The sequence below is a fragment of the Acyrthosiphon pisum genome, chromosome A2 (genome assembly GCF_005508785.2).
Source record: "Acyrthosiphon pisum isolate AL4f chromosome A2, pea_aphid_22Mar2018_4r6ur, whole genome shotgun sequence".
Classification (NCBI taxonomy): domain Eukaryota; kingdom Metazoa; phylum Arthropoda; class Insecta; order Hemiptera; family Aphididae; genus Acyrthosiphon; species Acyrthosiphon pisum.
Genome location: NC_042495.1, coordinates 39643797 through 39659946, shown reverse-complemented (window position 1 = coordinate 39659946; position 16150 = coordinate 39643797). Strand labels below are relative to the sequence as shown.

Sequence of the window (16150 nt, the reverse complement as noted above, 5' to 3'; positions counted from 1 at the left end):
TTAAGTAAGACTATTTATATCGTTTTCTCTATTTTTTACAGATTTCATTTTACGTATCGTCTTTTTGACTAGCTTTGCGATATTTTATTAAGCACTCTGCGTGTACCGTATATAGAATATAGATATATGCTGGTTGGATGCTGAACACATATTATTATAATTATTACTATTCGAATCGTCTATTTATAATTATTACCGTCGTCGTCGTCGTCGTTCGTTCAACGATACCTACATGATATAATATATACATACATTATACGATCTATTTTTTTTCATCATAATCAATAGTATAACATTTTAAGAAATATTACAGAACATTGCGGTGGACGCGAATCGTTTCTTATTAGTTTTGTTTTTTTTTTTTGGATTTTTGTAGTTTTTAACCGTATTCCGTACAGAAACACCTCCGAAACACCCCAAGCGAGAAAATTAACATAATTATTTTATGTACATACTTTTATACTCACAGACGAACTTTGACGTTCACTCTATATGTATTTATTAAAATAATACTTTTTTTTATTATTTACAATATTTAAGTATAACCGTGATTTTATAAGTACCCTTCGTTAAACACGGGTGTTGAGAGCAAAAAAAATAATAATAACCAAAACATACGTTTACACAATATTATAAACGTATAACAATAATAATTGATAATTTTTTTCTTTTTTCGTGTCCGCGCACTGCGCAGCATCCGAAGCGGCGGCGGTCGTACAGGGGAACCGGTTAGCGAGAAAACCGTATATTATCGAACTGGAAGTTAAAAAAAATAATACGCGCACACAAGTGGGTACGTGAGTGTGTGCGTGCGTGTGTTACGAGTGAAAAAAAAACAAACCGTATATAACGATTTCATCGACCGGTTTTCGACCTGCACACACAGACACATACACATACACCAGCTGAATCTAGAGCATCCTGCTCGACGCGTTTTAAATATTATGGTAATGCGAAATGCACTATTGGCCGATAGAGAAACCGTTTTCTAATATACTATACCTACCTACCTACCTACCTCTATACCTGTACAGCCGTCGTCGTCCGATTCGTTTGACACGAGCGCACCACCAAGTATATAAAGCATGATATATTTCGAGATACTTTTTTCGCCCCCGCTCCCAGTTTGTCCGTCTATCGACCGTGTTCGGATCACATTTTCATCGTTTCCCGTCTGACTGCAAGCACAGACGCACGTAAAAACCGTATGCAACTATAATGCGCGTGTCGTCGTACAGTGATCGTAATCGTATTACGAAACGTATTTCGTGTCGTATATAGAGGTGCATGCTGCGTTTTAGAGGACATTTCCGTGTTGAACGCTAGTAAAGTGCAGTTTAACTTTTCAGAAACCGATTCTCCACGTAAAATTTTCGAGCGAACGCACGAAGATGAAGAGATTTGGTGCATGGTGGCGGGCCACCTGTTGCAGGATTGTACTAACACCGAAAATGATGAAATCTCGACATTTGTCTCGATCTAACCTATGTAATCACTCGTCGTTATTGTTCATTGATGTGCGACACTGTCTTTATAAGATTATAAAACTGCTATTAGAGTTTTTTTTAATTAATATTGTTATAGATTATATTTTAAGTCTTTTAGTAAATTCTGTTACGATCGAAACGAAAGCGTGTGGATCGCGGTGGGTCAAAATCTAAACTAAAAATATAACGTAACATATTCAAATGAGAATAACATATTATACGTATTATTATAATATTATTATGGATTCGGCAAGTTAAGTATACGTACCACTGATAATATTGTCAAAAACTAGTAAAACTGTCGCAGTTGACACGTTACATGCTTATCGAATGCGAAGAGCTAATCGCCACGATATACCTGTTATTATCACAGAACGATCACAAACAGTTGCGGGGAGGAGCGAGTTTACAAAAATATAATATATGCAAATCTTAATAACCTGTGTAGATTCTACTACATAAAATATTTACACGCGATAATAATAATATGATAAACTATATATTATATATATATAAAAAAAATAAAATAATAATACAATCCGCAACTAAAAACTATGTACACGTTACACTAAAAATACTAAAAAATATCGTATTAGAAATTATGTAATTCGTATATTATATTATATTATTTGTTACCTCGTAAAAAATTGCATAGAAACAAATGAAACGATATGAAACAACGCAGAAAAAAAATTTGCTTCACGGGGTCGTTTACTCACCCGCGGAGATCCGTCCAACGTGCCTGCAGGGTGCATATTATACGAGTCGTCGTCGTCATCGGACTCAGCCACGTCATCGAAGTCGGACTCAGCCACGTCGTCGGCGGCTGATGGTGGTAACCGTGTTCGTGGTACCAGCAACAGTGTGACGATCTCGATGGGAAGATGTCGCGGCCGTGTCCGCAGAGGCGGTGGGTCAGGTGCTGTTGACGCACTCCTTTTCGGCGTTTGCGGCGGCGGCGGACGCGTCGGCCGCGCCCGAAGACGATTCCGTCGAACCGGCCGACGAGGCGGACGACCGGGACGAGAACCTTTCGGTTGGAGGCGCATCGCCTGCCGAGCCACGGCGGTACGGGCACGAGGCAGACGTCGTCGACTGTCGCCGTCCGCCGGCCAGATGCCCGTGTCCGCCACGGCGATGGCCGATGGCCGCGGCCGCCGCTGCTGCTGCAGCCGCTGCGGCGAACCTGCTGCCGTCCTCACTCACCTTGCCCATGAACGATCGGATTTCCTCGAAGTAGGATTCGTCGCCGGCGCCGGGACCCCGGGACGGGCGCCTCCGTTCAGCCGCGGCCGCTGCGGCTGCCGCAGCCACCACCGCCGCTGACGAGGACAGCCGGTCATCCATTATGGTCGGCCCGTCGGCCTCATGCTTTTTAAGGTGCCGGTCCAGGTTGGTCTGCTGCCCGAAGCACCGCTCGCACAGCGGGCACTTGAACGGTTTCTCCTTGTTGTGGATGTTGCGCACGTGCCTCTGCAAGTTGGACGATATGCTGAACGACCGCTCGCAGTAGTTGCACTTGTAAGGCTGTTCGCCCGTGTGCGTCCGCAAATGCCTGGTCAAGTTGGCGCTGCGCGGGAACACTTTCTGACAAAACTTGCACGAGTACCTGTAGCACAGAACGAAAACACAATGCTGTTAGTATAAAAAATATTTTTTTTTTGCTTCGATCCGATCGAGCACAGATACAGTTTAATTATAAATGAATCCAAAAAATACTACATGATTGAGCGCACAAAAAAATGTTATTTATTTATCTTTTATGCATCGAAATAAATCATCGTGAGTCAAAAAGAATATTTTTGAAGAAAAAACACCACCATCGGAGGCAACCATTGAGCGCCCATATTTTTCTCTTCCTAACCCCTGCACACTCTTATACAGGAAACACGTCCTGGTTCCGATTTTCCACACGTCAACGTTCTCTTCTTGCACTTTGCCCCCGTGAAACGATGGCTGTGGGCATGATTGATCACCCCCCTTTATCCCAGGCACTGTAACCTAACGCGCCATGACCTAACTCGAAGTGTGCGTGCTACGTTTGTTGTGATTTTATTTAATATTTTCATCATCGACCTACCTATCTTTTGGTTTGCCAGACGTCTCCTGGAACGCTGACGACTTCTGCTGCGGAGATCTGGCTACTGGTGGTGGCAGCGGAGGCGGCGGTGGCTGTCTGACAACGTCGTAGGTGGGCGGCGGCACATGATGGTGCCCGTTGAGCAGTGGCGAGTTGATGAACGGATAGTGCTGCGACGGCCTGTGGTAACCACCACCCGTTTGGTAACCAGCCAGTGACGAAGGCATGCGGGACTTGTCGCCCACAGCGCCCGCCCTGTATATAGCTTCTAACATCATAGGGTGAAGTGGCTGTGGCGGGAACAGCACCGGATAGTTTACCATCCGCTGGTGATGATGCCGTTCATCTTCGACGGTTATGCCACCGCGCCGGTGATGTTGATGTTGCTGTTGTTGTTGTTGCTGTTGTTGTTGTTGTTGTTGTTGTTGTTGTTGTTGTTGTTGTTGCTGCTGCTGCTGCTGCTGTAGGTGCTGTTGCTGTTGGTGCTGCTGCAGCTGGTTCTGGTTCTGGTTCTGATGGTGTTGAGGTGGTTGGTAGTGTTGGTGGTGATGATGGTGGTCGTCGGTCACGTTAACTTCCTTGTCAGACGACGAACAGGGGCTGTGGACTACGGCACCACGGTCGTTGTGGTCGACGTGGTGAGGTGCGTAGCGCTGCAAGCCAGCGGACGGTGGTCCTGGGCTGTCGACTTCAATGTCCTCCGGGGACGGCGTCCTGATGATCAGGTTCTGGTTCTCGTCTTCCATTTCGTCACCGCGGCGTGACTTCTTGTATTCGACTCGCAGGTCAAGTGGTTGGTCGTTGTTAACGCCGGTGCCACTGCCGTCATACGGTTTGAACGCGGCGGGTGACATGCGGTGTGACCGGAGCGGCGACCGTGGTGACGATGATGGAGAGCTGCCACCGTTGCGCGATAGGTCAAACGGCATCATGTCGTCGTCGTCCTCGTCATCGTCATTGTCGGCGGCGGAGCCGTCGTCGTCACGGTAATGACGGTGGTCCGGCTGATCGTGATGCCGGCGGTGATTATGGAGATGGTGGTGAGCCGGGTACACGGAACCCTGTTTGGGCGACATGCACGGAACCACTGCGGGAACGGCGACCATCTTGCGCGGGCTCGAGTGCTTCTCGCGCATGCTGGACGGGTCGCGCGGATGCGCTACTGATGGGACCACGGGTCGTGGGTAGTAGGTGTACCACGCCGGAGGAGACGTGTCCACCACGCTCATCACTTTGGCCACGCCGTCTGCGAAAACATCAAAAAGAAAAATTATATTACGTGTGATATGCAAAGATAATATTATAAAGAATATACGCTATGGATTTTTAAAATACACAAATGATACTAATATTATTGTGTTTAGTGCATATAATGTCTGTGGCCAACAGTGGTAAATATCCAATTCGAAGTTTTAAGATACCTAGTAAATCGTTCAAATTATTGAAAATTATGCAATTCACCACTGTTTAGTATTTTACATTTCACACTTTAAACTATCATATTTTTATCATATAGTAGTTACATTAGCACGGTTATAGTATACAAATACATAATATAGGCCCTGTATATTATAGGAGCTATGTATATTATAGTTACTAAATAATACAGTTTGGTGATCAATATTTGTTTGAAACATAATAACTACTAATAAGTTTTGTTTCTAATGGTCACACGATTTAACGTCGCTGCTGTATGAAATAACGTGATTTAAATAAACAAAAATCACAATGCACTATATGGAACATCGATATGAATAATATAATAATTATATTATAGACAGATGCGCCGAAAGTGACGTATCATAATAATATTATCGTCATCCGTCGTCGTCTGTCGCGTGGGCGACATCGATCAGCCGAAAAGTTTATACTATTTTCTGTCTCTGTATTCATTTCATCAGGCCGATTGGAAAATCCATGAACGCAGGGGTTAGGGGGATGATTGAAGGGGGTGCCACATTATGTGTGGGGACGTTGAATATAAAACGGTTTAATAAATTCTCCGCTCATAACGTGACGCAATGTGGCCGCCCGATGCACCGGTGCACTTACACACACACACACACACACACACACACACACACACACACACAAGTAACAAACGCGTCTATAATTGCCGTCTGGACGGACTATACGACGACGGCGACAGACAACGAGACCGACTGCAATTTTAACGAGGAGCGGCGCAAAAATTCGGTCCGTGTAAACCCGGTAGCCCGTCCGAGAATTATCACATGTCGTGTTTGAAAGTACACATACGTCGTATCAGCAGTAGTCGTAGTTGTCGTTGTCGTGTAGAGGTACATATGGTATGTACTATAACAGAGGTAGGTACATGTGCTGCGTGATATTATTAAATTCGCCAAGTTTGACGGGGACGAAGACGGAGGAGAAGAATAAAAAAAATAAAAAATAACTACTCGTCGTCGCTCCGATTTTCTCTTCACGTGTATAATATATATATAATATATTATTATACATTATATTATTATTGTGGAAGAAACTTCCAATTATGTAACGTTATTTGTTATTTTTTTCCCTGTCTGAATGCGGATCGCAATTTTCGTTTTGGCGTTTTTATTTTTTTCACGTCGTCCACTGCGCGGACTTTTCGCTAACGAGCGCCCCGCGATGAAACCCGTTTATCACATTTCCAAATCGGTTTCGGCCGATAAAAAAATAAATAAACCTTTTTATATATAATAGTAATAATAATAATATAATCCACGACAAAATCCCAAATACCCGCCGCTCACGTAACCAGTATATCATATTATTACAGTAGGTAGGTACATTGTACACGGGCGTTTTTTGGCGAATCTCGACGAAAACTAGACCGTGGTGACTCCGCGAATCCGGAATCGCTCCCCTGCAGCAGTCGGCCGGGACGAGATCTGCAACAAGCCGATCGATCGATCGATCGATCTACGTCTCGTTAAATCAGACCACACGGCCGCCGCACACCGCAGTACATATTCGTATACATAATAATATAATATACATTATTTATTTGTCGTACGAACGTTTTTATAATAATAATAATATTATAGCAATTGACCGACGATTGTCGTGACGCGATTGGAAATCACACCCGGACGATGTACGTGCGGCTAGCAGACGATAATATTATATTATGTATATATAGCAAAATAATATAACGCGTTTCGAGTATGAAATCTCAAAATCACAGCAATGTAAAATGTTTTTTGATTTTTCGCGATGGAAACGCTCGTAAATGGCAAAACGCTTACACGCGTAATATTATATTACTAGGCCGTGGTGTACATTCAATGTCTGCAGGCACATAGTAATAATAATATATTGATTAGTGTAGATGGCACACATACATAATAATTGCCTGTCCATATAGATTTTATCTGGAGCATTTGATTTTATTTTAATACCTACCCAAAATTATTACACTCAACCGAGTCAATATGCCCATGCCATTACATCCTAAGCGTAAATGTGTAATATACTCGTACGATATAATATATTGTAATCATATAGCTGCCCATATAGGTTGAGTTTAAAAACGAATTGTTAATTTTTTGAGCATCATGACCCTTTGTTCCGACTTACTTCTAACGGGTAACATTTTGTCCCGTTTTTTTAGTAGGTATAGTTCGTTAACTGCTGTGTATTAGGTATCTATTAGTACGTTATATACGCATGAAAAACAAAAATAATAAAATATTTTTTACTTTTTTGTGTTACTCTTATTCCTAGAGATCGATATACTCTGCAAGAAAAATACTGGTAGGTATATCTATGACGGTTATCATGTAGTTCGATGACGACACGGTTTAAATGCGTAGGTAATACCATTGATTATAAATACTAGTATTTATAATCAATGGTAATACGTCCCGGAATAATTAAATAGTCGAGTCAGCCGAACTCTGACCGACTGCCGTCTGCCACTGTTGTATTATAGAGCAGAAGAAACCGACGAATTGCTGCAGCTTACTAAGTGTAAATTATAATATTTTTTTCCATCTAATTTATTTTTATGTTGATTACTATCGATCTTAAATGCATAATAATATAATATATTATATATGACCGAGTGAGCGTTACGTTCAAAATATATATCGTAAAAACAAATACAGGCACCTATCGTATATTATTATAGATACCTACCACCTACTTACATCGCAACGTATTAATGTATTATCAGTACAATCCGACGAAATTCTCGTTATATCGTTATATAATCGTTCCATGCTCGTTTATAAATTCTAATGATATATGTATGTATACACATAATATATATATATAATTATTAATTATACTCGACCCACGATTTACTACTGAATAATAATCGATCAGAAATGTGCGGTTGCACATAATAATATGACGTGGTGCAGATAAAAAAACACACGTTGTCATGTGTGGGTGATACGAATAAAGTGAAATAAGCGAAGTGATATTATATTATTTATAGCATGGTACAGGACGTCATAATATATCAGTAAAGACTGGAAACGAGATAAATTCAAAATCCTGAAACTTTCCGATAAGCTTTAAGTATATTTAGGTACAGAATCAGTGCACAATTATAGGATGTCATATTATACCATCATTGCAGTATATAGCGAAAGTTTAAAAATAATAATTTATTGTACATTTGTACTGTCATTTTCCGTAATACAATATGGTGGAAATCAGTGTCTTCATGGAAATAATTTTGAAATCGTAATATCTCGCGTAACATTAAAACGTGTTGAATGATATTATATATATTTTGGATAAGGGTTGTATATAAAGTTAGTTTTCCTATAGCCCCATTTTTTGTGTTTTGAAGTCGGTTCATTGATTGTTTGAAGATGCATAATATTATACCAACGTCAAAAAAGTAAATATGTACGTGAAAGCTGCTATCGTAAACACTTTCAAAATTTCCAGAAATCTATCAAAAACTACGCACATTCGATGCAAAATTTGAATTATTTTCTTTTACGAGTCGTCCGCGGTGTACAGTAGACGGCTATTGCCACGCAGCTCCACTATAAGAACGTATAATGTATACGGTATACTGCATAATAACAAATGATAATAATACGATGAGCAAAGACCGAAAATCGAAAGGAAGAAAAAAATACCTATATAATAATCACTCGGATTCGCGCTGCACTTGCACAACTGTTCTGCAGGTGCTGCTGTTGCCCGGTCGTCCGTGTAATATACGAGCGGCATTGTTGTCGGACAATTATTACTATTATTGCCTATCGTACACCGTCGCGCACGTGCTCTGAGTCCGTTATTATTTTACTGGTCGCGTCGCGCAATAATGCGATCGCATTATACACAATATATATATATTACATTTATATATATATAGGTATACGACACAATAACATAATGTACTTTACGAGATGATGAACACCGTATTTATACGCGCGGCAGCGATCGTTACTCGCACAATAATAATTATTACATCTGTTGTATACGCTCGATACTGTACCTATATAATATATTATATACCTATGTGTATAATATATAATAATGATAATATAATAAACTGCCGACGGATTTTTTTTCTCGCCGTTGTTACGTAATAACACAACCGCGACGATTATGTTATATCTCGTTATTATATTATTATTATACCTATATATTATATACGAGACCGGCCATATCATTGTTCTTTATATTCGCTCATATCGCTTATATTATATTGGGAACTAGAACGGTTTGTTATTATTATTATTATTATTATTATTATACGCCTGCGACCGTTGTAGAGTAGTAGTCGTTTACTCGCTGCTGTATGTACAGTGTACACAGATAACGCAGTCGATATTGGTGAGAACCTCACCATCGGTATTTTGATATTATAGATATTAGGTCAGTATTGTAATAGTCGGTAGGTATATTATGCGCTTAAATCCTCGCTATGAGCAATTTCGGTTTTCATCACACTCCGCGGCCGGACGAGTGTCGAAATCCACTTGTTTCTGACCTCAACAATAATAATACATTATAACAATACCTTATGAAAACTGGAAGACGCGACGACGTTCGGTTTTCGTATTTTTTTTTTTACGATCACGTACCCGCCTCACGTCGGACCACCACGTACGTTGTACACCGCGTATATGTATAACTTTCTTTTCTGAATTTGGTATAAAATGCGATCAGTCTTATAATATAATAATGATGACGACGATAATAATGATATATGTCGTTGTAAGGACGAAGGCAGTCATCGCCACCGCCATATACCTATTTTGATATGTTCGAAGGTGAAAACGGAAAGCAGTAGGTATACTGTACACGGGAAAAACTGTTACGGAAATCGAGTGTGATTATTTACCTATAGGTAATGTTATTGTACTAGACATACATTTTATTTTACATCAACAACGAATTAGGGCTGAAGATTTAATATATTCGCACGAGTGTTTTTATTAGGTGAATACTACGCTTAGAATTATAATGGGAATGTATTATAGATAGTTACTTGAAACTCCAAATCAATAAATTAAAAACCCTTTTGCTCTATATTCTTGTTTAAGCATATTTCAAGACATTTTATAGTTTTTTGGACCATCTTCTTTTAGTTCTCTGGGTTTTCATATGTTTATTTTGAACTTTGATTTCAATGATATTGATATACTATTTAGATGACATTACTAATTAGTAATTTTTAATATTGTGAATAGCACTTTTCGATGAATGATATTACCCATAACAAAATACCGACTATTTGATTGCTAATTTATCTGAAAAACAAGACAGTATAATATATATTATAGTTTATATTATATAGAAGGTATTTATTATTATGCTCGGAGAAATACATAGCATGTTATATAATATAAAAGTGAATAACAACAAACGTATTATTATGTGACAAATGCTTATTTGAAATAGTTTACGTGTATGATAATTGTCGAAATTAAAACAAACAAGTACCCTCAAATTTTCAAACTGTAATAAGTGGACTCTTTTTGCACATTTTTTATGTTCTTAGAACAGTTTTGCTAATATCGAACGCCAATATTGTGGTTAATCGCATCAACAGAGTGCACGTCACTAAATATTTCATAGTCCTGTTGATAAAAGTAAATTTATATTATATTCTAATACAGTAATATATACAGTCATGAAGCATTTTCATGTATACATTATAGGCACCTCATCTATATATAATGTTATATTCATAGAATTATACACTCTTCCGTCAGTGGAATGGTTTGAGATGAAATAATAATCGTGAACCATAAAAATACTCGTTTCCCGTACACGCGTGACGTATGGTCGTACAACATAAAATGTACGGCGTATTGACTATATTATGGAGACACGCACGCGTCCAGACAGACAGTAGGTACATAAAAAAGTGTTGATAAAAATTATTACCGCGGCGGGCCTGGGAGCGGATTCGACAGTCGGCCGCCGTTCCGCTGCGTACGATACGGATATTATATTATATTGTAATGGATTGCAGTGACCGTACGCTGTACATATTTTACTACGCGTGGCAACGTGTAAAAACGATACTTACCTACCTATATATTATATATTATACTTATTACAAGCGTATGCAGAATACATGGGTTTATTTTATAATATTAATATATCCGCTGCACAAGCGCGTATATAATATTTTTCATGTTCTGCGATATATTTCATACGCACGCACGTGTCAAAACAACAACAGTAATATATAATGTCATAATAAGCACGGAGAGGAAAAATAATACTTACGCCATTTCGTTACATTCGCGCATATGGTACTGTTTCGTTATATTATGATATTACTTAATACCTATCGTCTGCCACTGTGGGCATTATGATTTTGTCTACTCAGACATACATTTTGGTAGAATTTGTGAGGAAAAAAAATTCAACTAATACACTTTACAATGATTGCAGCTACAGTTTCCACCCACGCATGGATCATAACCCACAATATTTCCTATGTACAAAAAACCAAATTTGTCTTAAAATTATATGCTAATGTCACCTCTAATACGTGTTGACGGTATATACGTATAATTATTGTTATAATATTGTTATATTATAATATTATACACAACATTATTATTATATTGTTATCTGGCCCGTCGGCCGCCGAACATACTACACCTATATTACGACTATAATACACATTGTCCGCGGGCTGCTGTGCCTATACAGAGCGCAGCGTTGGCGGGGAAACGTGCGCGGAAAACCGTAAATCATATCAGAGCGTCATCGCTCGCGCGCAACCGCGGCCAAATCCATCGCGGTGTAATACGCGTACAAGCAACCGTCTCGCCTTCGGGGTTCCGAAAACCCGGATTCTTTCGAAAACGAATATGCATATTATAATATTAGAAGCATATTATGCGCACGATGGTTATAATATGCCTTCTACATATTATCATAAATTCTATAGTAAAATATAATACGGTCTACAATATACATTTTGTTTTAATTCGGATCGGTCTCCGCTGCTCCTACTGCTGCTGCGGCTGAAGCACGGCAGCGGCGGCGGCGGCGGCGTCGAGGAGAAACGAGAAATTTACGACCCGCTGCACGATGAATCTGTTCGACATGCCATTTACATATCGTTACTTCTAAATAACAACTGTTTTGTTTTTTCCATAATAATATAATAATAATAATAACATATTATACCTGGGTCCACCGCCGCCGCCGCCGCCGCCGCCGCCGCTGCCCGATATTAAAACGTACGATTTTCGCCCACGAGCCATCCACCTGCTATATGGCGCGTTTACGATTTATTGCTGCTGCACGTCGCGGTGCAGAATCCGGTTGCTTCGCCCGTGTATATATGTCTATGTATAAATATATATTATAAGCGTGTATGCCGCTGCCGCCGATACAGAGGATTCACCCACAATCGCCGGGGCTTCCGATCGATCGGAGATTTTCATTACATTTAAGAACAATATTATATTTGTTATCGCAATCTTCTTATGAACGCGCTGCCGCCGCCGTCGCGAGTGACGGAAAACGCGCGTATCGTTCCGATTGAAATACGGTACAAGATTATACCATTTAATTTAATTTTTTTTTCTTACCCCATCACGTGGGCGTCGTTATATTATAAACATTTAGGTATAATATCATAATATTATATTATATGGACGAAAGCGACGCGCACTAAACGTGTATCGCGTATTATATACAGTCGTCGGCTAAAAGGAGAAAGAGAAACGGTCATATATTATATGTATTTGTATATATAATACGTACCCGCTTCTTATAGATATATACATATGTAGGATGGTTGTAGATCAAAACTACATCATTCAGGTCACGTGGTATATACGACGACGACCACGACGATTTCCCGTGTATACCGGCTACTCGTATAATATACCGTTCAAAGATCGACGGCGATGTAGATTGATATTATATCGATCGACAAGACATATAAAAATAATGTGATACATATACGTATACATAAATTATATTATGAATATACGAATAATGTCCACTATGTGCAGTGGATGACCACGCACCAGAAACATCTTCAAAAACACATTTGGAATTCTGCGATCTCAAAATATACACGTCACAAAATATATAATAATATTCACATTGTTATCTATAAGCTTACTTCGGTTTCAGTAAACTATAGCAGATAAACGCTATCCATAGTAGCGACTACCGAGAATCGAAATACGAAATTGTGTCTTACGTTTTATTTTAAAGTAGGTGTCATTTTATTTTTGATTTCACTACATCCATACAGAACTATTCGTGGACTATTTTTAAAAAGTAAATAATTTGATTGAAAATTTTTTTTAAATTTTGTTCAATCATAAACAGAGGTTATCAATATTTTTGATATTGTAGGTAAGTAGGTATATTTTTTTTACATAATTTGGCGGACATTTTCCTATACCTAAGCTGACTAGTGATTGATGTCGCGACTACACATGTGGCAACGACGAAGTGTTGTAGGTATTACATCTGTGCAATAAAATAGGAGAATATAATATTATGTTACACTTACACACAATAATAATATTATCATCAAAGGTTAATTAAAAAGGAAAGTCGATATTTTATTTTCGAACCAGTTACTAGTAGGCACTATTCCAAAACGCTGTTGCTCGGAGGCTTCTAAATGTATATAATATAAGTATGCAATATATGACCACTTTTGTATGATGTAGGTATGTATTGTTGGTATACTTGGTAATATTTTCTTGGAATAGTTAAATGAAGTCTTGTTCTGTATTAGATTATTCTAAGCATACAAAGTTATATTATTACTTTAATACATAATAATACATAATTAATTTTTTTTAGAAAAATTATCCCCTTATAAATCTAGTAAACAATTATACCTATTTTTCTACGTTAGTAGTCTTATAAATTATAATCGTGAAGTTTTGTTTGTTATTTTTATTCTTTATATTTTTATGAAATTTTAAATTTGCTTATAACAATTTATCCGCGGTTTATAACAATTTCTCCGTGTTTTCGTTTCATTCTTCGCGGTATTTACAAGCACGTGTCTTGATCATGACACTCGTCGGCGTGATCGCACAATGTCGTCGACCACAATGGCCGCGATGGTGATGATAACAATAATAATAATAATGATAATAATAATAAAATTATTATTATTATAATTAAAATCATTACCGAAGTCGTCGTGGGACTGGCGATCGGTGAGTTATGAATGAACGGTTCTCGCGGCCGTGCGGCGATATGCCATCAATCTCCGGTGTGTGCGGCGCTGTCAGCCACCCGGTGATATATAGACCTCCTACCATACGTATAATATTATTATGTGTACGTACTCCTCCACACTACCCCCTCGCCGCCACCCCCGGTCATCGAACATCGCCCTCTCTGTAATACACGTACACACATTATATTATATTATATATTTATGTACTGTGCTCTCGTCAGTTGCCGCGGATGACCTTTTTGCGCCGACTACCAAAGCAGTGCGGCCAAGTATAGTGCACGTGTATAATATAATATTATATATATATACCTACCTATCCGGTACAACACCAAACAAAATGAAAATAATACGGTTTTTTGTACGTATTTTCTATGTATATATATGTCCATGGAGGTGTATATCTGCCAACCTATACCTTTATATATATATATATGCGCACATGTATTATGTTCAACATAAATTATATTATAGGTATACACTCGAAGACAACAATCCCCGTCCTAATGGTCATCATCACTCGGTTGGCAATTTAAATTCTATTCGTCTTAATGAGACCATTCGGTGGCGTACATTACCGATCGTTTTTTCTCATCCGTCTCGCCTTCACCTCCCCTCCCCCCCTCGCCATCATCACAACACCACTTCTCGCGTCTCATCCGACGCCGCCGACGCAGTTGCGCGCATCACCTGTATACAATTTATATATTATTCTGTATAGGTACATTGTATTAACTACTTCTGCATTTTCAAAATCATATCGTCATCTTCACTTTATTATTACCTGTTGCGCGATGAGTATAATATTATGGTGTTCCAGGTAGGTACCAAAAATACAATATAATGCCGAGAAAAGTACTCGCGAAAATGTTAGAAATCATAGCATTAGGTATATTTTAATATTATATACGCGGTTGAAATGTCCGTCGAGATTTATCATCGAATGTATATAGGTACTCGCGAAATAAAAGATACGGTCGTCTTGATGTTGGGACTAAATCACAATATAAAAACGTAATAATAATTATATTGTGTGCTCCGTGCAGCGTAGGTACTTAATACATTAGTTTCGAGCTTTATAATAACACCGCAAAAACTCGTTAGAAATCAAAGTCGGGCACTATAGCCTATAGGTATCACTGGATTTTGGGTGTACGATGAATTATTATACTACGCGCACATGTGATGTGTAATGTGCTGCATATACCACGGTACATCGTATATGAAATTTGATAGTAACAATAATAATATGCGACTGAGAATTTATTATTATATAGGTCATTATAACTGGTGCACATTATAAACAGTTTACGCATATATATTTGGAACGACGACGACGACGATAATAATAATAATTTAATGATTTTCGTCGATGATCCGTCATTCACGGCAGACGCAGCGGCGGTGAGCGTGTTACATAGCAGCTCTCTCACGCGTAGAAATTCGAAAAACATCACTGCGATAACGCACATTATAATAACATTATATATTACAATATCGTACCTATATAATATATTGTACACTGCGGTTGACCGCATCATGCACTGCTACGCTATATATACGTATTCTCGCGAATACAATAATAATAAATAGCCCCGTAAATAGCCGTGTGGCGCGTTCGCGGAATTCAAGATTTCCACGCTGCACCTCCTCCCCACGATGACGGATCCCGACCGCCCCGGCGGGCCTAGACGCGGCCATCTCATTTCTATGTTATATTATGGTAACGCGTAGAGACCATACGGAGGCGTTGCACGCGCGAGCACATAATAATTTACGCGGATCGGAATCCGCAAGTCGAGTTCGTCGCTGAAGCGTTCCATATAATATACGTAATATATTATATTGTCGAGTCAGCCGCCAGTCCATCATTGCACTCGATAGAGCTTACTCTGCAGACGTTGGCACACGTATATGCCT

General features: G+C 39.1%; 1 protein-coding gene across 1 annotated transcript in view; it reads right to left on the bottom strand.

Moving 5' to 3' along the window:
- Window positions 1-265: 265 nt before the first annotated feature.
- The window catches only part of LOC100167703 (alpha-protein kinase 1-like), a 56601-nt gene continuing 40716 nt past the window's right edge, over window positions 266-16150 (bottom strand). The window contains exons 3-4 of the mRNA XM_008189151.3: window positions 3568-4813; window positions 266-3096 (exon numbers count right to left, since the gene is read on the bottom strand). Of these exons, the coding sequence (XP_008187373.2) occupies window positions 2403-3096; window positions 3568-4796 (1923 nt within the window). The 5' untranslated portion in view covers window positions 4797-4813 and the 3' untranslated portion in view covers window positions 266-2402. The remainder of the gene's footprint in view (window positions 3097-3567; window positions 4814-16150) is intronic.